Below are 25556 nucleotides of genomic sequence, written 5' to 3' on the forward strand. Positions count from 1 at the left end.
AAATATGACATATTCTATCAATCTTCAGTATCAAAGCTAAACATGTTTCAACCAGTGACTCACAGAAAGGACTGTGAATCATCTCTTCTGTGGCAGATCAGCTTCTGCTGCCTCGGCCTCTTATTCTAATGTGCACTGCCCTGTTATATAACCCATAAATATGACCATTACGTCAGTATTTCAAGTGATATTTTACACCCTCATTCTCTAACATGTAACATTCTAGTGCCATAACGATAATGTTATCTACTCACTGTGATTGCTGAATGTTTTTATTTTCAGATGTAAGGAATCATGTTTAACTGAACAGATGAATTAAACCTCAAACCTGCTGAGTATTGAGAATGGAAGGAACATTTCAAATACTTTTATAATTTTGTGATTTAGATTCCACAAAGGTAATTTGAAGTGAAAGCTCTGAAATGAATGTAGCTTAAAACGTGTAGCTCCACTGTACTCATGATTTGTTTTGGGTGCACATATAAGCATTTCTTTAAATCTAATGCACAGAGATTTGCTGTGAGCTGCTGGCCATCTGTTATGCAGTCTTTTCATGGTTAAAAAGTAATGCTCAGATGAAATCCTCCAAGTCTCTCCAATCTGCCAGATATTATTGCTCCAGTTTGGGGCTGTAATATGGGAAGCACCAGTTCAGTTGTTAAAATTTACTGTTCACAATATTTGATATCACTGGATTTTATTACATAATTGTGTGAATTTTTTAGTTATTTAAAGTATTGCATGAGGGCAGTTGGTACAGATGTTGGAACGGCATAACACTGATGGCCAGACTCTTAAAGACAATCGAAGTGATCAGTTGAAGTTGGGTATTCTGTTTTGACAACCACTTCAATGTAAATAGTCACTCCTTGGAGGCTGCATTGCTCTGTCCAATCAGACGGCAATAAAAAAGAAAGCGGGAGAGGGGGAAAAGAAAGAGAGAGAGAGAGGGGGAGGGAGAGAGAGCACAGTGATGTCAAAATATGGGGAGAGGGGGGCTGGGAAACACGTTTCCATAGCAACTGGTAGAAGTGAGTATAACTCTGGTTGAGAGGCATGAGCAGCAAGCAAATACTCACTTGTTCCTTAAAACTAAGGTCCTGAATAGAACCACTTAGGTTGTACATTACTGCTTTCAGAATGTTTGTTCTTCGACCTGAATTAAATGCTCTCTCATTTAATTTCTTCTGAATAATCCTCCTTTTCCGGTGTTCTGAATATGTGGGGGAATTTATGTCAGTGTAGCATATACGTGTGTCTTTGCCATACTAATAATAAATAGCTTGACATTGAACATTGCACACACTCATTTTTCCATTAAGTTGTCTGTCTAGCTGTACTTTGTCATTTAAATGATTTATTTCTGTTCCCTGTTTCCCACATATGGATATTTGTCTTGCACTACCTTGAAAACAATTCCTTCTTCTCTGATAATACCATCACTGTGAGCCAATATTGCAAGGTTGTTGTGTCAAGAGTTGCTCACTGACGTCTTAGCTATATTAACTAACCCTATTTTTCACATCAGGGAAGGACAATCTTGTGTTTATTTTACTAGATTCCACATAGTTGAGGTTGGGTTGATGGCTGTGACTGTCAATTTGGCAGGCTTAAAGTCTAAGTGTGTGTATGCAGTGTTTTACGCTAGTAGAATAGATAATGAGCTTAATCCCACACGGCAAGTAGAGCGAGTCACGGGTTGGGTTGAGGCTTACTATAACATCCAATAGCAAAGGCTGCAGCACCGGAGGTGTTGTTCTAAGATAACTACAGAGGCTAGAGGAAAGAGGGCAGCCTCTGCATAAATTCTCTTCTATATGGTTTCCTTGCTCCTCATATCTTATCTGTTACTGTTAACATAACTGTGGAAAAGTCAGTGTATTCCTGTGGGTAACTTAAATTTAAGATATAAGCCGAGCTTGAAAGTGAGGGTTTGGGCTAAATAAGGCTATTTAAGAATCTCCATCTGCAACCACTGATTACTGTTGCCTTAGGACATCAGTGTACATCATTTTCATTCATGAAATAACCCCCTTACACCACCATTACCACATAGTCTCTCTCTCTCTCTCTCTCTCTCTCTCTCTCTCTCACACACACACACACACACACACACACGTAAGCAAATGTGTATGAGCTGGTATTAAGTAGTACAATGCCTCCTGGCTGTGCTGAAGAAATAATGAATGCTGCTTAAATAGAAACACTGAGAGGGACAAGGGTGCAGAAGGGATACACTGCTTTGTTGAATTTCAGGTACAGTGAAATAAGTATTACAAATTATGTAGAATTTTGCTGCATCATATTGTGACCTGCATTAAGATGCAGCAAGAAAACTGCCTCTGATGCTGATTATATGCAGCCAATAATATAGTTGGTTTCTCCACATTACTATAATGTTAATGAAGTCCTTAGTCACCAAACACCATGGTTTTGTTGATGACCTACAGAGACATGAATTATTGACACTGCAAGCTGTCTCCTATAGTCATGATCAGCCTGCATCCAAATATGACATCGCCCACAGCTACAGTAAATGTTAAATCACAAAAGAACTGTTAATGTCAGACCACTGTGCCTGTGTTGCATTCAGATTCCTTTGCTCCCCCAATAAAATAAACCAACAACCACATTTATAGCTGTTTATTTCCCTGGTATTTCTCTTGGAATTGTGGTACAATTTAGAAAGACCATCGTCCTCTCATGTCATGTGTCAAGTTAATTTCAGCCAGAAAACATGGTGTAATTGTAAATGAGACTTAATTTGCTGCTTTGACTTTGGAGCATTCTTCGTCCATTTGTTGGCAGGAGCTCTTGGAGTTTCAACCATACTGGCATTCATAAGTAGTTATGAAGGCAGAGATTATTTAAGATAGTTATCTTTGTTTTTCCCCCCGTTTACTTGAGTAGTTCTTTAAATACAACATTTTAAATGATTCTAGACCATCTCAGAAACAGAGCCACACCTCATTTTTGTATATTTGTACACAGATTTGCATTTGTTTTTGTTGACGTGTATTCATTTCTTTGCAGTTTCGCATGGTGATTAGATATATCCTTTTTTTTTTCACGTCAGTAAATGTGATCAGTGATATTGTGCTATTTATTGCCTTCTGCGTTGTTGTGCAGAAAACTATTTCGATTTTTAGCTCAGTTTTTGTAAGGTCTGACTCTATGGAAGAAGAGACCTAGTCTGGAAAGGCATTTTAATATGGAATGTCAAGTTGAACTGCAGGGAAACTGCATGTTTTCTCAGAACTAGGACACTCTTATCTATTTAAATTGTTTATTTCTCTGTAGGTCCAACCAGTCTAGCATTGAGGGCTTTCCCAACTAGGAATCTTAAGCACAGGTTTGGGCATGTTACATCCGTTGGTGCAGAAGTTTTTTAAGCCTTAAGTTAGGTTTGCCAATTAGTGATACATAGCACCTTCTGATGCTCTTGAGGCCCTCTTCCGTTCTCCTGTTTTTAGTCCTTGCTCCAGTTTAATACATTATTATCATACTTTGAATCTTTTCAGTTAGCTTCACCAGTCCTGCTCACTGATGATCAATTTTAGCAATGAGAAATAGCAGTGTTTTTGTTTTGCTAAAGTATATTTTCTCTCAGTTTAAAATGTAGTATTGTAGTATATTCTTACTATTATCTCCTTTGTAAACCTTGTTTGGGACTTAAAATTTAGAGATTTTGGCAAATACCTATTTGGGGCCAATAGGACACTGTTTCAAATAGCACTACATCACAGTTTACTACTGACTCAACAGCTGTCCTGGTAAATCCTCAATATTTACGGACTTGCTGTCATTAGTTTTGTGCAGATACATCCTATACTTAGAAATTTGGAAATGTACAATTATCTGTTATTAAACCTAGACCTCAGTCTGTTTAACATTCAGGCTACAGGCAAGACAATGTTTCTTATAAACCAATTGCTAATTAATTAAGCCAAAAAAGCAGATAGTAACACAATCTTGATATTTTAACAACTGTGCATAGTGCAGATATGATGATAATGTTGCACTCTACGCCCATCTTGGGTTTAAAAAGGAAATTGTCGCTAGAGATTTCACAGTCAGATTAAATTTCTAGGGCACACAGTTGCTTCTTGTAATTTGACTACCCCCTGCTTCGAAAGAGTTTGTGTCCCTTATCTGGACTTGAGCTACAGTAGCTTGTTAGCCTCTTTAATATATGAAAAGTAAGCTGTTGGTTGGAGAGCAATTACCCTGTCTTGTTCATAACTATCTGCAAAGAGGAGCCATGGCTCTGCCTTCGACCAGAGTGAACCAATTAGCGTTTGGGCAACAGAATGATTTAATTTAGGAAAATCCCAGGCGGTGCAGGTGTTTTTGTACTCTAGAAAATAACGCACACAACGGATCCAATTAGGTGGATTTTTTTGATGTCATAAGAGTAAAATGGAACGTTTTTCATTTGGTTAGCATTTTATCAGTTTCCATGTTTACCCTCCCCCATTTAACAAAGTTATGTAGAAACACCTTTGAATAAAGGTTCCTTTTACCACAACTACTTTGTACTACTTGCACAATAGCATTCTATTCTATTCTATTCTATTCTATTCTATTCAACTCAACACTACAGTTCACCCATTTATATATGAAATATGTATATTATTATATATAAAGTCTGGGTGCAGCAGATAGCTATTAAACATTATGCAAATCTACCTTTTTCTCTTAAATTGGTCCTAAACGCTATTACATGCATTTTATATATAGCTGCTGTGCTGCCTTTGGATTTTGTTCTCACACTACAAAGTGTAAATCTAAAGTTGTCACTCGTTAGGCGTCATTTTTCACTGTACTCATCTGTGACTCTGCCCAGAAAAATAAAGCATGATTTATGTCAAGGGAAATAATTCCTTTAACACATTATATCTGTGTCTCAGCTGTCCAGAAAAAACCTAAATGAACACTGTTCACATTAACTTTACAATGTCTGTCCTGCTCTCTGATGTAAAATCAGCTGCCCAGTGTCTTACCCTTCTCCCTCACCATTAACCATCGCACCTTGAAGTGATATTGAACTGGTCTGCACTCATTAGACTAACATATTTTATTGGCCGTACTTCAGGGAATTTATTACATTACTGTTGGATATTGTATTATTGGATTGCTGTAGCCATTTATAATGTGCGCTGCATGTTAAGAGTGTTTTTTTCCCCTCCTGCTTAGATAGCTTTAGCTAGGTTAAGCACTGCTGCTGATGTAAGTGATTTCAGACACTGAGTATGATAATGGGCTGTACAAATAAACTTCACTTGACTTGAATAATCATTATCACCAGGCCTGCTTAGCAAATGAGTTGCCTGCTTGTTGGACTAAATGAACACCAAATATGCTTATTTTCTAGCTCCAATTAAAACAAAATGTCCTGTCTATAACATTAGCATATAATTGTTTTTGTTTGAAATAAAATGAGAGGAGTTTGAGAGCTGAGGTTTTATTTGGCTGAATTTAACAGAAAGGTAAACAATCGAACAATGTACGGGCTTTGTGTAAAGGTGTCTGCGTTGGGGATTATCTTACAGCAGAGACATTGATTGATTCTTGTAGTTTTTCTATGCTACACTTGGTTTGTACCTCACAAACCTCAGTCAAATTTGGACTTTCTGCTGAAGTTTTGTGTTTAAAAAAAAATTACCCTGTGTTATAAATGTGCATTAATTATGTGTGTTACATGGACTCATACATTTCACAAGCAGCTGAAATGATTCTAAAGAACTATTTGTGTTGTAATACAGAGGTTAAATTGTCTTAATTTTTTTTTTTTTATTCTGAGGAGATGTCAGTTTTGATCTGTTTATCATCTTGTGTCTTTATTTTTTGGCATTACAGAATGCTACTGTCACTTCTCCACAGTGTTGTTGTTCTTTCACTTCCTGACCATTCTTGCCTTAACCCCAGTGTATTTGCACTTTGCCAGAGTTGATGGTACATGCACACTAGCATTCTTCTGCATGCATAATATACTGTAGGGCTGGATTTTGGGTCTTTTTAGTCACAGTTCTTAGTCAACCACAGAAACCTTTGACTGCCCCCTGGGAGATTCTGCAGGAAACAAGTGAAGCTTTCTTCTAATTAAGCACAAAATGGTTTCAGGTTAGGCCTCTGTCTATAGAATAACAGAAATCTGCTTTTCTTCCTCTGGTCTTTGATGAAGTGCAGTCTTTTACTGACAGCGACATTGGATTTATCTTTGTAGAGAGACAGAATGATTTTATTAAAAAAGTATTTAAATAACTTTTTTTTATATAACTTCTGCTAAATCGCATAATGCAGCACAACACTAGTTACTGCTTGATGTTAGCTGAGTAACTGCTGTGCCAATATTATTCCCCTTATAAGACAGAGACTCCGGGCAAAAGAGAAACAGGGAATGTCCATCTTTTCAGTAAAAGGTCTGCTAAAGCCAAAATCAGTATTGACAATTTCTTGGGGCACATGTGGATTGCTTCTCACAGATTTTCAGCTCTAGTTTTGTAGACACTGAGTAATTTGATGTCAGGAAAAAGAAGCGTTATATCTTTTTTATTCTTTTCTTTCTCGGTTTTGTACCCTTAAGTTAGACATTGGAAATATAGATATAGTTACCTTTACCCCCATTCCCCTTCTTTCTAAATAATTAAAAGTAGAGTGTAAAGAATGACAAAGGTTGCTGCATTGTACATGTCTTCTTTAAAAATTTAAGCACAATTTTCACATTTTGTATGTCATGTTCTTTTTATTCAAGTTTCACTGGAAGTGCAGATCACCCCTAGTCATGGTGAGATTAGTCTCGGAGAATCAAAGTTCTTCATGTGTGAGGGTAAGTGTATTAAACTCATTCTCACTCCCACATACTCACAGACTTTAAACCATTCACATCTCATACCAGATTTTTTTTTTAACTCTGTATGAGCAACAAGGTGAATTTTACTTACAAGGACACTTTAGAGATGTTTTCTTATGTATTTCTCTTTACTGTACTTCAGTCGTAGGTGTTGCCAAGCACATAGACTGGTTTGGACCAAATGGTGACAGGATAGAGCCCAACAGACCGGACATAACAGTAACCCGAAATGATGAATCATCATCCACCTTAACACTGTACAGAGCAGTGACTGAAAATGCAGGGACATACAAGTGCGTCGCTACTAGTGGAGACCAGCAAGCGGAATCAACCGTCAAAGTGAAAATATTCCGTAAGTATTTTTCTCACCTTAAACACTTAGAATTATTGAGTGGTAGGAACACAGAAGAAAAAAAATCCTGTTTATTGAACTCATAGTATTTTATTGACTGCTCAAGGGCAACACATTACTCTTTTTCTTTTGAAGTGAGGATGGATTTTTCATCAGTTCAATAAACGGTCGGAAGACCATTAGAGGGCTGCTTAATGATCCTGTCTGTTGTGCAGTTCTTGTGAGTAATGGCTTTTATTTTCCATGAATGCCAAGCATCAGCAAATGTCCATCAGAGATGAAATCCTTTGGTTTTCCAAAAAGAACTTTCCTGTTAGTTCAGTATTTCTTTCATTCTAGTATTATAAGTAATTATCCATGTAGACAATATATCTAAAATGATGTATAGTCTGTGGCAAAATAAGAATGCTGTTTATTTTCAGACTTTCAAAAATGCTTATCTTGGTAGGGTTGACATTGTAAAAACTAGGATATTTTAAAAACCCACAAACTCAGCTACTGCTGTATTCAGACCAGTTAAACATGCATCTCAAATTGGAAAGGTAATTACCAGCAGCATTTTACAGATGTAATGGAATGTCGTGTCTTCAAGCAAAGAAAAAAATAGCTGCTGCAATTTTATCACTTCTGCCACGAACAGACAATGAGATGTCAAGCTGCAGTGTTATGTGTCTTCTCTGTGTTTAATTTCACATGTCAGACCTTTACTACCTGTTACTACCTCAGGAAAGAAACTTATCTATAAGAATGGTTTGAAATTATATGACTTTTTTTTATTGAAAAACATCAAATTTTTTTGTGGAAGAATGCCAAACCCCCTCCTGTGCACTAGTATGTCTTCCACATACTAAAGGAAACCAAGGGTTCCCCCAACCCTCAATAAAAATCTATGTGTGATTAAGTAACAGCCAAATTATCCGAGGAAGGGGTTTTAAGGGGTTCCAACTTTTTCCAAGTCTAATACAGGAACTCATTCCTAAGCTTTGTCAGACAATACTGACTTCCAGTAATAACCTCTTAAACTAGTTCTACCCGTGTTTCTATGGTAATGCTACATGATGCTTGTAGCAATATATATATATATATATATAGATGCTATACATCCATGTAACCAGAAGAATGTTAGCTAAAAGCTCAGTAAAACAGGAAACAAGTCAAACAGCAAGGACTTAAATGGGCAAATATTGAAAACAAGATAGCAGACTGAGACTAGCTAATGTCATGAGTAATTTCATGAAACAACAGACCAATGTGACAAACTTTTCACTGCTAAGCTAACACTAAGCAGATCCAACAGTACAAGTATTATTTCTCTACTGCTGAGACTCACTAAACAAGCTGAACGAAGGCTAAAATAAAGGTCACTGTATGAAGCGACGATTACTGATTTTTTTTCTTCCCTTTCTGTTTTCTGATCATAACATGGTTTTATATGAATGAAGCTTCTGCTATCAGGTACTCCATTGTTTTGTGTTGCATTGAAATTACTCCACTGAGAAACAAATGTCCCGGGGTTGAACAGGTTAAAAGTAATTTGCTTCATTGTATTAAAAACTATTATTTACTTAACAAGTATGAAACACATTTGCAGTGCAGACACTCTGTTGCCAGAAACATTTTGTAAGGGTTTAATTAGTAGAATATTAGTAATAATTTGAGTGTTCACTGCTTTTAATTTAATGAGTGACATTAGTAGTTGTTAAACTGTGGATAATTATTTTATATGTGGAGATTGTTTAGTAACACATTAGTCTGTCTACATAGCCACAGTCATTGATACCTAATCCAGCTGTTTGGATCCGTATTGGATCGGTGCATCCCTGTTTTAATGTAGATGTGTTGTACCACTTGGTAAAAACATGTTTTCTGTGTTTTCTTTTTCTTCCTCAGAAAAAATTACCTTCACAAATGCTCCCTCACCACAAGAGTTTACTGAAGGAGACAATGCCAACATTATTTGTGATGTTGTCAGTTCACCTCCGCCCACTGTCCTCTGGAAATATAAAGGAGCAAGAATACAGATGGAAAAAGATGGTAAGATTTCCCTGGAGGACATGGGGGACATATCCAGCTCACTTGATATTAAGGCATCTGTGTTTAATTGCTTTTAATTCTGCACATAGTCAATTGCCTTGGGACACCACTGTTTGTTTTTTCCAACTCTGACTGAAGGAGTTTGTATAATACTGTGCATAATAAATAAGTGCAAGCAGGTACATTATGTAAATAAGATACATAATGTTGTACATTGCCCTGTGTTGCACATTACTAGTGGTATTTAAGAGACTGTTAAAAGTTCTTTATGATTTCTTGCTCCAAAAATATGTCACAACCAAATGTGCTGAGTCTTGGTGTACGGCTTTCTAAAGCACATCTTTTTGTCAGTTCAGTGTCATGATATCACCGGGATAAAGTATGTTTGATTAAAATTAGAAAAAAAAAAAAGACAGCAACAAATACTAAAACAATGTCTGGATAAAATGCCAAAATTAGCTGGAAATCGTATGTATCACTGTGTTACTATAATAAACATACAGTAGATTACTTACTATAACACTAGGTGGTCAAAATACAATCACACACACATAGGCCTAATTTATTACCGATATGGAGATTAATGAACACGTGAAATTGTTTATTCCCTGCCTCTGGTTTCAGTTCTGTCTTGGGTTTATCCTCTTGAAAGAGAATATTAATTTGTTTTGGATTTGGAAAATACATTTGGCTTTCTCTTATTCAGTGTTGACTTTGGACAGTATCATAATGTGTGATGTATTACTGGTACATTTCAGTGAAAAATAATAACACAAGCTCATGTGTGGGCTGTAGTATTTAAAATTACTGTGTGATTAAATTTATTCACCTCATATTTCAGTTCAAATTATGTTTATTGTGTTTTTTATATTATTATTATTAACAGTCCTTTAAAACTTGCCTTGCTGAATGCTCCACTCATCACACTTGGGTACTTGTCCCACAGTGCAATGGCTCTGTGCATTACAGATCTGCACACTGCATCTGCTCCGGGTTTTTGTTTACCTAGAGAATTGCTATCCTGCCTGATAGTTTGACAGTGACCATGTTAGCACACATAAAATATTCAGGTTTTTGCCCTTATTCTGAAAAAGACAAAATTACTTACAAGCTTTTTACATAGCTATTGAAAATTAATATTCCTGTTTACATTCAGCCATGCATACCCCTTTAAAGATAGTGTTGTTTCAGAGGTGACTGTATGAACTCTCTCTTTTATTCCCTCAAACATCTTGTGGAAGAGGTTGGCTTTTCAGCATTTGCTCATATCAGAAAACTTGATATCCTCTGCCATGTTGTTTAATGGTAGGTTTGTTTCTCCTTCCAACCAGATGTGGATTTTTCTGCAGATTCATCTGTCTCTAGGATCTTTGTATTTACTCCAGTTAATTGCAAACAGGGGCAGTGAGCCATAACCTGCAGTAAAATGTACAGATTTGGTCCCTTTTCCAAATGTGTTATATACATGTTCAAGGAATCCTCATTAACCCAGAATGATATCAGCATATCTTACGTCTTGATCAGAAAATGCTCCATTTGTAAAAAGGTCTTATTCAGAATATCCAAATGGAGTATGCTGTTTACATGACACAACTTCATGATACTGTCAAAATCTGAATTACAGTGGAATAATAGTGTGCATATAAATGTACTCAGTTTTGGTGTCTCACATAATTTCCTGTGAAGACAGACCATTTGGTTGTTTACTGTAATAGATGTTCCTACAGAAAGTCATTAGATTGCATGCCAACATCTCTTCTACTGTGAGCTATGAGAAACTGGCATGTATTCTCTATACTCTGGTTCACACCTGACGGACAGGGCAGTACAAGACTTGTTTTATTCTGAGCTATTTGGAGCTTAGAGCTTTTTTTCACTGTGCACGACCAAACTTCTGAGCAGTAATCAAGGCGAGCTAAAACTAGTGCCTGCTCCCATGCACTCTAGAGGCAGGGGTAATAAAAGAGTAGCCTCTTGTATGATGCATGATATTCCATCACACATTTTATAACAATATTCTCAGTTTGTTTCTCCCATGATAGATAATTATTGAGTGTGACTCCAGACTAATTTATCTGAACCTCTGAGTGAGCAGCACAGCTGATTATCATCATTAGTGGCATATCTGGACATAATACTTGTGCTTTTTGCTACATGTAAAACAAATCTGTTCTCACATATCTAGTCATGTAATAGTTGCACCATGTGCAAGCAGAGAGTGCTGCATTTCCAAATCCAAAACTGAAGGCATGTTGGATTGCCGTTGGACAACACCTTTATGCAGCGAGTTTCATTCATACTAACCTATGGTCCACAGTATCAAATGTTAAAGTAAAGGAATAGATTTCCAAGTATCATTTTCTTGTCAGTGTAAGATAAGGTTTTGCTAGTGCAGTGCACATAGACTGATCTTTCTATATAGCCATGCTGGAAATCAGACTTTAATTCATTAAGTGAAAAATAGTGTATCTCTTAAAGAACAGCTTTTTCCATTAACTTGCTCAACACTGTAAGAATACTAATGTGTCTGCTATTGGCAGCTGAGAAAGTCTCCCGGTTGTTTTTATGAGGAGGTATAACCTTGGCAGATATCCAAATCTGGGGCAATAACCCCTCTGTCAGACTCAAGTTGATAATAAGTCATGCTGGAAATGATATTATATTTGAAACAACTTTAAGTAACTGTCCATATTCATCATCCATATTATCTAGACCAGCTGGATTATTATCATTTTTCTCTATGAGTAGTTTTTTAATCTTTCCAATTTCTGTCAGTTGAGGCTCAAAACATATACAGTAATTTATAGCGATTCTGATTCAGCCTGTCACTGATAAAATCAAACATCACTAATACACCAGCCTATATCTGTGCCTTGAGTTACATTACATCACCATGTTACCCTTCTGGTTGGAAAATAGCTGCTGTTTCTCACCAAGTACTGGATGAAAGTGAATATTGTGCATATTTTGAACTTTGAACTTTTGAACAGATACGCGACCATCCTGACAGTGTGTCTATCTTGTGTTCCTTTTAGTTCGGTTTAAGGTACTTAACAACAATCATCTTCAAATCCGTGGCATAAAGAAGACAGATGAAGGAGCGTATACCTGCGAGGGCCGCCTCATGGTCCGTGGCGAGATTGATCTGCGAGTCATCAAGGTCATTGTGAATGGTCAGCACTCCTTTCTGACTCACACTTTTTCCGTTTCCTTTTGGTTTCCGTGTTCATGTTTTTGTATGGCAGGTGTCCCATGACGCTTAAATAAGCTGTAGCTCCTCAGAGGCGACAAGGCTCAGCGTCAGTGCAGAAACTGTTGCCCAGAGCAACCATGTATCAAAGATGTTCCATGCTAATGAAGTCTGTTTCCTGCAACTTTAGAGCTTAGCAAATGAGTGTGCCTAAAATAAGTAGTCTGAATTTGTCACTGCTGTGGTGTGTTTGCTGCCTGTATTGTATGCATGTATTTGCCAATCTATATGGTTTATTTTTTTTATGATGCGTTTTTTTGTGTGTGTGTGTGTTTTTTTACTGTGTTTTCCAGTGCTCCCAACCATCAGGGTATGGCAGACAGAGGTGAATGCTACAGCAGATATTGGGCATTCTGCCATGTTGACTTGTGCTGTTGATGGCTATCCTGAACCCATGGTGACCTGGACAAGGTAAAACTTTGCAACAGACTGAAGAGACAAATAACTTTAGTGTTAGCACCAGACCACAACACATCATGTTTTAGTGCATGGACACAATTGTTGTCTCTGCCATGGGGTTCATATTTTCATTACTGTTTGGTGCTTTGTTTGCTTTGTCATCAGATGAATTACACAAAAAACCCCACAAAACCACAGAGAGTCGATGGCAGAGTAGGTCACAGACCAAGGACTAATCTATAAAATTTTTGGGTAGATGTAGAAAAAGAGGCAGGACAAAACCTGTTTTTATGGGCTTGGGTTGAATTGGTTGACTCTATTGGAGGTATGTGCTCTCTGAGGGCCTTTCTAGTTTAAACCAGGGCTGGCACAAATGAAAATCATAATTCACTACACACTGTCTGTCCTGGAGGCTGGACAGGACTCAGTCAGACACAATCCTCCAGGTTAGCCAATGCCCCCCCCCCCCCCCCCCCCCCCCCCTTCTCTCTCTCTCTGTAAGTTGCTGCAGTACACAGAGCATAGTTTTGTAGAGTTGCACACAAGTTTCTGTAGGGTAGTTTTAAATATTTTAGCCACCACATCACTTCTCGTTTTGATGCTTTATATCTGATGGAAACAACTGCAGCTCTCTGCTCTCACTCACATCATAACTCCATTCTTGTCATCATTTGTTCTCAATCTTATTTGTTCTTTGCAAAATACTCAGGCTTTGATTGGTAATCTTTATATGAATTTGTATTTTTAGCTTTACATTTGACAAAATTAGTGTTGTTGTATGACTTTGTTCTGTTATGTTTTATTACGTGTGCAGTTCAGCTCATCATGTTAGTGCTAATTACCTGTATGTCGTCGTACATTCTTGACACTGCAAGTAGAAACTGTTGCTTGGCTGAAGGCGAACTTCTCATCTTAAAAAATGGGCCTCTTCTAAGAATCACTTGTTTTAAACAAATTAATTACTTATCACGTACAAGTAATTGGAGAGAACTTACTGCATTTACCATTTGTTTTTCTTTTTTTATGAGTGGTCCAGAGTTGCTGAAGGAATTATGTGTAATTAATTTGTTTGTTAATTTTATTCCTTCAAAGCAATTTTGAATTTGAAAACATGTAATTTGTTAACATTGTATTTAACACGGCTGGTTGCACATTAGTTTTCTGAAGTTTGCAGCATTTGCTGAATCTTACATGGCGCATTTGTACAAGCTCATTATACTGGAAGACAAAGGAAAAGCAAGTTCAGACACGAATATGGAAATGTTCCTGCATGAGGTCCCTTTGTGTGTCTCTGAGGATGTTCTGATCATGTTTCACTTATAGTCAGACTTCAGTGAGGAATCAGTTGCTTTGGCCATTGTTGCTGCTGCTGTTGTTGTAGTTGTTCTTATTGTTGTGTCATTCAAAAAGCTTATATATTCAAGTCTCAAGATTAACTAGTCTAATATTTGTCGGGAGGTAGATAACCAGTTTCAAATATTCAGGTCCAGCCCTAGTTTAGTTAATACATTTTGGACTATGTATGTCAACGTTACATTTCAAACAGAGAGACGGTTTTAGCAGCAAAACTATCGTTTCATTTTTGCCAAACCATCTAAGTGTTTTGAAGACATACATGAGATAAGGTATGCCAACAAGATGTCTTTATCTCATGAGTTACTGTTGCATTACTGCTCTGTTGCCAGTTCTGCTAACCCAGAAATGATCAATATATATAATCCTTTTTTTTTTCTTCTTGGAGGCCTGTAATAGGGTTTTTAATAACACCTTTGAAATTATTCATAATGCTTAACCTTTGCTTGTACTTTAATTAGGGTTTGACTGCAGTTGAGCTAAACCTGGCAGCAGTGGACTGTTGAGCAAAGCCTAATTAAAAATAAGCCATGAGCCATTTGGGTTGTATTTGTACCAGCCACACATCAGCCAAAGTCATCTAAAGTACAATGACGTGTCCTCTTATTTTTTCAGATATTATTTTATCAAAGCTATTTACTGAAATTACATACTGCCAATTCAGAATTTGTGATTGTGTTTGAAGTGTTTTTTTCCACTTGTTAGCTTTCTATGTTAAACTCCATTTGTATGGAACTAGTGTTACCTCCTGTCACCGTCAGTGATCTTAATTTTGTGGGGATTTATCGTAAAGTAAAAATTTCACTGCAAATTGCCTACCCTATTTTGGCAAACAGACCTCCTACAATAAGGTTATAATCCCACGTGAATTGACATTTATGCTGTGGGGCGTTTTTTTTTTTTTTTTTTTTTTTTAGTTCTTTAACACATTTATGCTGGTTATTTCTCAGTCACAGAAAGAGGAAACACATTCCACAAAAAGACTGAATTTGTGAAATCTATCTCAGTGAATTTGAGTAAAGCACAGACATTGCTTATCCTCTTTAAAAGTGTAGCAGCCAACACAGACATGAGGGATTAAATTCTAAATCAACAGAGGTTTCCAGGTTACAGAAGTCCCATGCAAATAGGGCTTTATAAGGCAGTTTACTATATTATAGGACTGCTGACCACTGTTAATCGACTCTTCATCAGTGACCTTCAGCAGTAATATCAAGCTTTCAATTATGTGCAAACAATCCACCCATGACGTGAGGAAAATGTTTTAACATAATGCTTGTGCTTTACATTTAAGCAGTGCTGGTTTGATACTACATTTTAATCTATAATACACAAATAATGGTAACACTAGTCTCTGCAGTTTATTATTTTATATCTTGCATGTTATTGTTTTATTGTCTAATTCCATGTGGCAAATCTATTGTTATCACATTAAACGGGATCAAGCTATTTACCATTTGTCAAATGTGATTTTAATGTGCCACCATTAATCTAGGGGGTACAAAGTTAGTGCACTGCAGGGCAGGCTATCTTGGTTACTGGGGATACTTCACTAACAGGTTCATTCATTGCAATAGGACACTTAATCACAGGGTATCAAAGGTGCTTGTAAACAGTGAAACATGAAGACTAGCGTATCATCAGTAGACACTCTATTCCCATTATCAGAATACAGGCTTTGATAGGCTTCTGCTTTGTTCTATTCATTTTGGTTTCAGACAGCAGTTACCTTTGTAGACATCCTGAAATGGGGGTCAGCCTGGGGGCTACTTAATGCACATTGGATTCAGTTCTTTTTATACCTAGGCACAAATGTCACTGCAGCAGGATTCTCTTAAATAAGGACACAAAATGTACAAAATTTGTATTAAAAAATACTCACAGCAGCAGAATGCAATATATTTTACATGGCTAACACAGATGACTCATTTGACATGGGCATATTTAGTGACAAGGGACTCAAATTATTATTCCTCAAAGTATATAGTATATATTTTACATACACCTCAAAATGTTCCTAGTTCGTGATCGGGAAACATCTTTGCTTTTGAAGAGAACATTGTAATATCGTGCAGTATGTAAATGATGGAAATAATTGATTGATGCATTTATTCATAACATTCATGATGTACTACATTTGTGCCGGTTTGTCATGTTTTTCTACAGGAACAAAGTAGTTCTTGAGGCGGGAGAAAAGTACAGCTTTAATGAAGATGGCTCAGAAATGACAATAATGGATGTGACCAAGCTGGATGAGGGAGATTACACCTGCATTGCCAAGAACAAAGCCGGGGAAGCTGAGCAGGAGCTCAGTTTAAGAGTTTTTGGTAAGGCAAACATTTTATATTCAGTGTATACATGAAGTGACTGTTTAATATTTTCACATTCCAAATGAGTGGGAAAGAGGTATACGGGTATGTAGGTGGAGAAAGAACAATAGTATGGTTATGTGTCTTTTTACTAAGGGATACAAGATGAGGTGTTGTTTCAATGTGGGCTGTGATTGTTTCATGTAAGGATGGAGTTTAAGGATTTAGAGCAATGGTCAGGTGGGCTGAGTTAAGTTGAAAATGTCTCCTATTCTTTGTTTTGCCTACTAGGTTATTTTGGTCTTTACCTTGTCGTGTAACCATTGGCCTAATTTGTAACACACAGTCATAAGATCAGTTACATCACACTGAAAAAGTTGTCATGTAAGTGTGCAAAAACAGTCAGACTGAAGTCACACGTTCCAATCACTAAATTTTAGACTTTGAGATGTCATTTTTCTCCCCTTTGGCCCATTCTGAGTCTACTTCTCCAAAACTGAGCATAGAACCTGTCAAAACCACGAATGGATATTAATAACTGGAGAGTGTCCACTTAATTTTAGATAGAGCCATCTGTTAAATAGAGAAAAGTAAATGGACAGCTGAATATTTCTGAAGTAAGAAGACACTCTATATTCTGCATCATCGTCGGTGGAGCTGCATGTGGTTGTCTGTCGATTTGTCCATTTCAATTTCCAGTTCATATCAGCTTGAAGCTTGTCGGAGTTTACTCAAATATTACACATCGGTGTTTTCACTGAAACTGCTGTTCATCTGTTTGTGCAATTTTAAGGTTCACTTAACACTCTAGAAAGTGGCTCCAGTGATTTAATGATAAAGGACTGTAAATGAACCAGGGTTAATGTAGCTGATTTCATTCCATTTAAAAAATGGTAATTACCTCTGTTTCTGCTGGTTGGTTTGTCACATAACCACAGTACCTGTAAACATAAACTGTTGCTTGTCCTTTAGTTAGAAACAACAAAATGACAATACACTGTTTGCCTTTTTTAATGAAGCTTTATTAGCTACGAACTTCTCTTAATGCTATTTATTCATCATATTACATAGGCTTGGACCATTAAAATGTATTTTTTAGTCTGTGGTTTCATCCTTCATAGTGTGAAATGAGAAAGCTCAGACTTGGAACGCTCAGCCCTGAGCTGTAAAAATTCTGGTTATATTTTTTTTCCCTGTGTCACAGTTCTAGGAGCCCGCTGTGCTTTTCAGGTGAGCGCAGGTATAACTTGACAGCTTTCTCAAATGTAAACAAAAATGAAAGCCAGGTCCTTTGAAAGAGGCTAAATAAATGATTACATGAATTACATTCGGATCCACACATGCTTATCAAAAGCGTGCCGCTAGTGGGAATGGGAAAGCTTAAATACAGTTTTTCTGCCATATAAATTCCCCTCACCTGTCAAGCTGCTGATCCTCATCCTCCCTTTGAACTCGTCCCAAATCCACAGAGTTGTTCCTTTCACTTATTGTGCTTACTGCCAAACCACCTGGCTGTCTTGTTGAGTACCATGGGTTACAAAGACTTTCTGTTTGTGTGTTACAGTCAAACCTAAGATCACATACATTGAAAACCAAAGCTCTTCAGAGATGGAGGAGCAGGTGACTCTGACTTGTGAGGCATCAGGTGATCCAACTCCCACCATCAGCTGGAGCAATGGTGACCATGTCTTCACAGAAGGAGAGCAGGTAAAATATAGGTTGAACGTGGTATGGTAGACACAGAAGTAGATAAATGCTTGAATCCTTCTATAGTTTTGTTCTTTGAAGGCTGGTGTCCTGTAGACATTTCTTCTCCTAAAATTAATGAACCACATCTAACATTAAGTATGATGGTTTATCTTTGTCCTATTTTACAATATACAGGGTGTCCCCAAAAAAAATTGACATCATTTGAGGTGTCCGTATTGGAGGGACTACAAGGTCAGGAGAAATTATACTTAATAGGATTTATTTTGAACATAAAATGTTTTATTCTACAAATTTCAAACAAAAAGTTCTGGGGGATGGTAATTTTATAATATTCCAAAGTTATTACAGATGTTCAGTGTGTGCGCCGCTTGGGACGCTACATGCATCAAGTCAGTAGTGGAGTTCCTGCCACACTTGCTGCAGCATGTTGTGTATAACATTCTCCAGAGCCTCAGTGATTCTCTTCTTGAGTTCCTCTACACATATGGGAAGTGGTGGGATATAGACCAGTCCTTTCACGTAACCCCACACAAATTATTAGGTGATGAAATTATGTAAAAAAAATTTGGGACACCCTGTATAATGTGTATTATCTGTAACTTTGTTTTAAGGAAGTGCTGAATACAGTTTTCCCTGAAATGTTTAGTATTTCTTTATTGGATATCAGATTTACATTTTGAAGGTGCAGTCAGAGTGCCTCAGTGCATATCACGATTTTTGTAGTAACTTCTCTTTCCATTTGTGATGCACCATTCGTATTTAATGTGAAATTGTGTCACATTGGCCAAACCACTGGGGAGCAAGAAAACGCAGGACACCAGGTGTTCATTGAATACCTTTAACCTGAATTCAAGAGTTTTAATGATTATGCGCTGGGTAGAGACTTGTGCAGTTTCATTCACCCACAGCAAGGTTTATGTCCTGCTGATTATTTCTCCTAAATGAGCTACTCTTTTGAGCTGGCTCCGTGGATTTCATGTAATTAGCTGAACAATGCTGCGGTGGACTCTCATATTTGGCCTCAGTTTTCCCAAATGTCAAGAAAATCAACTTCCAAAACCCAATTATAACATTCTCAAAATAAGCGTGAAATTTGTGACAATTATTAAACTTTTTCTGCTGCTTATTGTGTTTGCTAGAATGAGCGCTTGAATGATCAAGCGTTTGTTTAGCATTTTCAATCACCATTACCATTGTTTTGCTCATGCTAGTGATTGAAATATTTTGATAATGAAATGGCATAATTTATCATTCTACATCTTCCATCCGTTAAATTTATTTTGGTACTTGTCGTGTTAAGAGCTAGGTTGTTAACTTGTCATTACATCCTTGACGCTGTTCCTTTGGTAATGTCTTTTATAATATGCCATTTACAAACCATCAAAAGCAGTGAATACCTGATTGGTATTCTTATACATCCGTTGCTCATACAGCCAATTCTTCAAGGTTTTTTCTTCAAGGTGCCTTGCTACAGTTGAGAGGTAATGAGGGGGAAATGCTTCGGAGATATACTGTAATTCATGGAGGAATTCTGGAGTCAGTCCATTACATGCACTACATTTTCTTCCTACAGGCACATCTAAACAGGATCTATCAGGTATGAAATCTGCGTGGCACAGAAATGTACTGGGGTAAAGTTGCAAAAATGCCTCCAGACTTGAAAACCTCAATGAAATCAAATAATCCCTTTTTATTGAAATTTTCCCAGCTGTTTCTGAAAAACCCCAAGGAGTGATCTCATCAGAGTTCATGAAATTGATTCAGCTGCTACATGCTTTGTAAATTTCGCCTGAAAACTTGACTGACACTAAATTTGTAATAGAAAGCATGTAGAGCTTGTCTCATGAGATCTGATGAAAATTTAGTTAATATCGTAGAAAAAGGGAGACACCATTTCTGTGTCGCTGTTACCTGATCATTTCAAACTTTTCATCACAGCATGAGGTTGCCTGGATTCAAGCCCGGCTCTGTCTGTCTGTCTGTCATCTCCATAGTGCTGTAGATTGTCTAACATTTATGTCACCATCACCTGAAAATTGACAGTAATGAAAATTTCAGCCTAAAGTCTATCTTTTAAGTAATAAACACTCACCCCCTGAAGGCTTAACATGGTTGTGTATTGGCAAAGACATGGATGTTTAGAATAAACTGATAACAGAGGTGGTCTCTTGTAGATAAGGAAACTGTGCTGCAACCCACTGTTGATATTATCATGGGTAGTTGCAACATGATAATATTCATGAAAATGGCAAATTATGGCCCATTTAAAACAATAAAGTATCAGATATGTTCCCGTCACCTGTCAAGCCTGCAGATGTGAGTGTTCCTTTTTGTCATATTCTTAGTGGAGCAAGTGTAAATCACATTACCACCACATTGCTGGCACGTGGAACGCATCACTCAGTGACAGTTTATAATCCAGTGTCAGTTCCCCATGACGAGCAAAATTTTTTGCAGAGCATAACATGTACACACCATCTGCTGTACCACGACTACTTCTTTTGTCAGTGACACATTGTATTCTTTTGTGGTCTTGAAACTGCCATAATGGATGAGGAGAGATTCATCAGAGGGGAGAGTAATACTCAAAGCTGTAAATCCCATAATCCTGTCATAATGTTTTAAAAGACACTGTCAAGTAAGCTAAAGGTGTGAGGAATGTCTCTGCAGGTGAAGGCTGAAGAATTTAAAAATGACTAACATCAAGCCACTAAAGCTTCTTTTCAGAAAACAGGCCACTGCAACATGCAGTGCACACCCGTTTGGCGTCTTTTACTCTGCAGTCCTGATGACGTGCAGCACCATGGCATGTCACGTGGCGCGTCATGTGATGCACAGCTGTGCCGTGGTGGCAGTGTGTTTTGCACTTTAGTCTGCAGTATATGTTGTGATCTGTGGCCGTCTTTTCACAGCCGTCTTCAAATGATTAGCAGCCTTGCTGAATCACTGTAGAATGTTGCAAGAATAGATGCAGAGCAGACTGTTTCTTTGTAGTTTTAAATATCAGCAGGGGAAATAATTTCCATGGAGGGGCTTTAATGGATGCATGAGGAATTGGCTGCTAATTGTTTAATTGTCTTGTTCTATTTGTCCATCTACCGTCTGTCTGCCATGCTATCTGTAATCATCTTAACAGCTCTATTTCATCAAGGATGGGTGTGACAAATGAAACAACATTCATTTGGGAGAACATGGTAAATGGAAGAAAGTGCAGCTGTTAATTCAAACTTAAGTTTTCTTAATAACCCTTTAATCACATTCAGCTCAGTTTCTAATTTAGTCATAAGTCCAGTACAAATCTGTACTGTCCCATTTTACATGTATATTAAGGACAAGATGAAATCAATTAGTTTTTAATTTGACTGTTTTCTGTCAAGCTTGGCTCTGAATGAACTTTTAAATGCGCCTTTAATGAGCCTTTTATTCCATTTATACAGACCTCTTTTATCATGATGTTTATACTATATGTACAATCATGTCATTGACCATTGATCAGTGATGTGTTTTTTTTTATTAGACATTAAGTTTAAGCCAAAGAATAAATCACTGGGTACTCTTTCAGAAGAACAGAGATAGTGGTGTTAAACATCACAGCACAGAGTAGTTGTGATGCAGAGACTTTAGCAGTCAATGTCTGTAACGAAAGATTTTTCAGTCCCTGTTAAAAATCCTTTCTGTCTTTATTTGACTTTGTCCCTTTTTGCTGTGGCTTTGGGCATTAAAGGTTAGCATGGGTACAAACAAATTTTCTTTAAAATAACCTCCAACACAAAATCTCCAGTGTCACCACACAAAGGCTTTGTCCGATAAGTGTGAGTAACAAGGTGAACAATATGGGGATTGAGTGAGATTACCATGTCATACAATGGGAAGGCAGTGGTGCTGTACTTAACAAAGGCAGGATAAAGGGAACATTTCAGGAAAAGCTTGTACACTTGTGGGACTCTGTGTGCTTAGAGTTCTGTTTTCCAGTAGGTGCTTAAATGGTATAGTCATGTGTTTACATACTCTGAAACTTTCATCAACCTTATTTGTGGTGTTTGGTTATTTCAGTCATCCTTTAAATATATTCACTGCAAGTCACTCTTGATAAGTGTGCCCGTTTAATAACTGAAAATGTAAATGAAGTATTTATCCATTCTTTATACATTATCTACATAATGAGTGTTTTGCTAATATGAATACATATTAAACATTCCGCGTAATGCACCGACTTTTTTATCTTAGAATATTTTTGGCCTATATAGAGGAACACTGTCGCAAAATAGGACTAATTAGAAAACTTTAAAGCACATTGAAGTTGGATTCCTCTCATGTCTGTCATCTATTTGAAACAAACCTTTTTCAAAACATAATATATACCTACTGAACTGAATCTGAAATCATCAATTAAAAAAAGCCTGTTAAGAAAAATACAGACTATTTTTCAACATATTATTGATGAGGAATTCTGTCATTTTGTAATTCTTGAGGTGTGGCAGTGTGTCTGAAACAAGCGAGCTGGAAGCATTGCGTGCTAATGCAGAGAGAGCATTGTGTTGTACAAACACAAAAGGCCACTCATTTACAGCAGCATGCTCGCTAGCTAAGCATGCTGCGATGAAAGGACTTCTTCACTAAAATGCTTGTCATTTTTCTGTGAAGTATTGGCTCGAGTTTCTATGCTGAGCAGAAAATGACACAGTAGGTGACAATTTGTATTATCGTTGGTTTCAGTCAGGTGTCACCCAGTGAATGGAACACCACTGGGCCTCTGTACATCCATGTGTTCAGTGCATTTGTGTTGCTGTGTTCCCCAGTTCTCTGTGTTGCCCTCCTTGAGCTGATATTACAATTCATGTCAGAACAAAGAAGGTGGATAATTTTCTGTGGAAGGGAATAACAATAGGCTGGAAAAATGATAAGTCCCAAGGGAACCGTCACCATATTGTTCTGTACATTTGCTCAGTGAAGTGATTGTGCTATGGTGTCTTCCGTTTTGCACACTCGCATCTGCTGTTGTTCATTGTGCTTTTGTCTTAAAACAAACACCTGTCAGAGATATCCCAGTGATACTTGTCAGCTCACTTACTGCTGAGGTGGTGCTGCTGATGAGTGTGTGGATGAGGTGCTGATGTTCCAGACTATTAGGTTGCCTGTTTTAATTGGGCTACCGCTCCTTCTCAGCAGTGTGGTAATATGTAGCCAAGAGCTGTTTGTAATGATGCACGCCACACACAGTGCTTCCCTATGACGGAAGAGAATATATCATGCCCTTCAGAGTGTTTTATTCTCATGAAGCAAGCTTTACATACAATTTGCTTCATGATTATCGGACTATTGAAGAATTGTCTTCTTTTGTTTTGCTTATTTGCACTGGAAGAGACAAGCAGAAGATCCTGCGTACCAAAGTAGATGGTGGTATTGTGCATCCTGCAGTGATAATAAGAGTATGATAGACTTGACTTTAGATGTGCATCCATTGATGGTTTGATTCACCGATCTGCCCTGCAATTATTCCACCAGATTGGTTTCATTTACTTGACATTTTCTTGCTGTTGCACCTGATGAAATAGCTGTTTATCATTTTGCTTGTTATGCCTCAGTACTCTTTCACTATGTGATCCATCACATCCCATTGTCACGCTTTTAGCATCTTGAATTTCATAAAGCATGCTTTCTAAAAAGTTTTTAGGCGTTTTCAGAGTCAATGTGACTTACATTGATACAGGATGTGGTTCTTGGACTTTCTTTGTTTTTCATTATTATTTGTATTTATGATGCACAAAAAGTGTTTTATCAATAACAGTCGGTAGTGTAGTCCAAATGAGCATTCCCAGAACAAAATCCTGTTGTCAAGAGTGTATGAACTAAATAATGTGGAAGTCCCCTCACAAAATGCTATGAACACAGAAATACAGTTATTGGTTTGTAGTTTAGTGATCATCAAATGAAGTGATATCATAAATATTACTATTCAGCTTAACCCCATCTGAAGGCCACATGTCCCCATTTCACTGGAGTGTAGGGAAATGTGCAACAGAGTCACTTGTGTTAAAACCACTCACTAACTGCTCTATCTTGATGTAGGAAAAGCTTTTTATTTGCATGAGCAAAGCCAACAATCTCAGAGTAAATTTTGTGTAATTGGGTTTTATATTCTCATTATTGTTTTAAGCTCATGGAAAACTGTAAACCTCCTCAAAAATGGATTGTGAGTGTGTAATTGCCGCACTGCTTTTACCAAATTGGTGGCCATATCTCATTTGTAGTGTAATGGAGTCACCCTTTTTTCTGATAAACCAATAACCTTCTTATCTGTAAACATTTGCGTTATCTTGATGCTGATAGACATATTTCTCTTGGGGTTAGAAGCAGTGTTTTTCTAGCACACAGAACAGAAAATTACCTACCAGTGAGATGTATAAAGTAGTGTAGTTTTCTTTAATGCCACATGCTGTATATTGTCACATTCTAAACTCTTACTGAAGGCAAATCCAAATGATTCCCTTTAAATGCATCTGTAGTCATTTTTGCAGTTTAGGTAGTGTAGTTGTACTGAAATGAACTGAGCTCTTACTACTTGCATGAAGTGTGCATCATCAGCTTTGCCTACATAAGATATACTTTCTAAGAAGTGCTTTGCCTTTTGTTTGTTGTTCTGTCTCTGTCCTCTACAGGCATCATGGACTCGGCCTGAGCAACACAAGGTATTCTAAATGCATGACTTTTTCCTACACCCATCCATCTTTCGTGTCAGGGGAGTCTAATTCAATTTTGGATGGATGCAGATCAAAATTGTTGATCAAATAAGGGTCAGGGAGAGTATAAACCTTGAGAAAAAACCACAGAAATCAAACAGACAAGTTCAGTCCGTCTGTCTTTCTATCATTTACTTGTTTGGTTTCTGCAACAAAACATGCACCATGCCATAGCCTAACTCAGCTTATGTTCACGCCAGGCATATAACCTCCTAGGGCTCAAGCCAATACAAGACATTTGCTAGATCATATGTGATTTTTCAGCAATTGTTTTTGTTGATAATTCACAGATTTCATGCACGATTCTGTTACGCAATCCCTCAAAAACAGGTTTTGTTGAAAAATAAATCTCTCACTTCTCAGATCTGACTGTCCTCCCACCTACATCTCCAGATCTCACTCAATCTAGAGCCAAAACATGAACGTGTCTTTAACTTGTATTTTTGACTAAGTTATCTATGGTTTTAATCCGCTGGGCCAGTGAATGTTTGTACAAGAGAAAAATTAAGATGTATTTGTGCAGGAGCCAGGAGTATCAGAGCCAGAGGCTGTTCCT

The 25556-nt window shown here is 37.4% G+C and overlaps 1 protein-coding gene across 1 annotated transcript in view; it reads left to right on the plus strand.

Annotated features, from left to right (window-relative positions):
• The window catches only part of ncam1b (neural cell adhesion molecule 1b), a 68234-nt gene that overhangs the window by 22638 nt on the left and 20040 nt on the right, over positions 1 to 25556 (plus strand). Inside the window, 9 exon segments of the mRNA XM_030151761.1 lie at positions 6755 to 6829; positions 6996 to 7205; positions 9096 to 9239; positions 12275 to 12412; positions 12783 to 12900; positions 16408 to 16568; positions 18115 to 18257; positions 19834 to 19857; positions 24920 to 24949. Coding sequence (XP_030007621.1) covers positions 6755 to 6829; positions 6996 to 7205; positions 9096 to 9239; positions 12275 to 12412; positions 12783 to 12900; positions 16408 to 16568; positions 18115 to 18257; positions 19834 to 19857; positions 24920 to 24949 — 1043 coding nt within the window.

This window comes from Sphaeramia orbicularis, chromosome 13, assembly GCF_902148855.1.
Source record: "Sphaeramia orbicularis chromosome 13, fSphaOr1.1, whole genome shotgun sequence".
In the NCBI taxonomy this organism is placed as follows: domain Eukaryota; kingdom Metazoa; phylum Chordata; class Actinopteri; order Kurtiformes; family Apogonidae; genus Sphaeramia; species Sphaeramia orbicularis.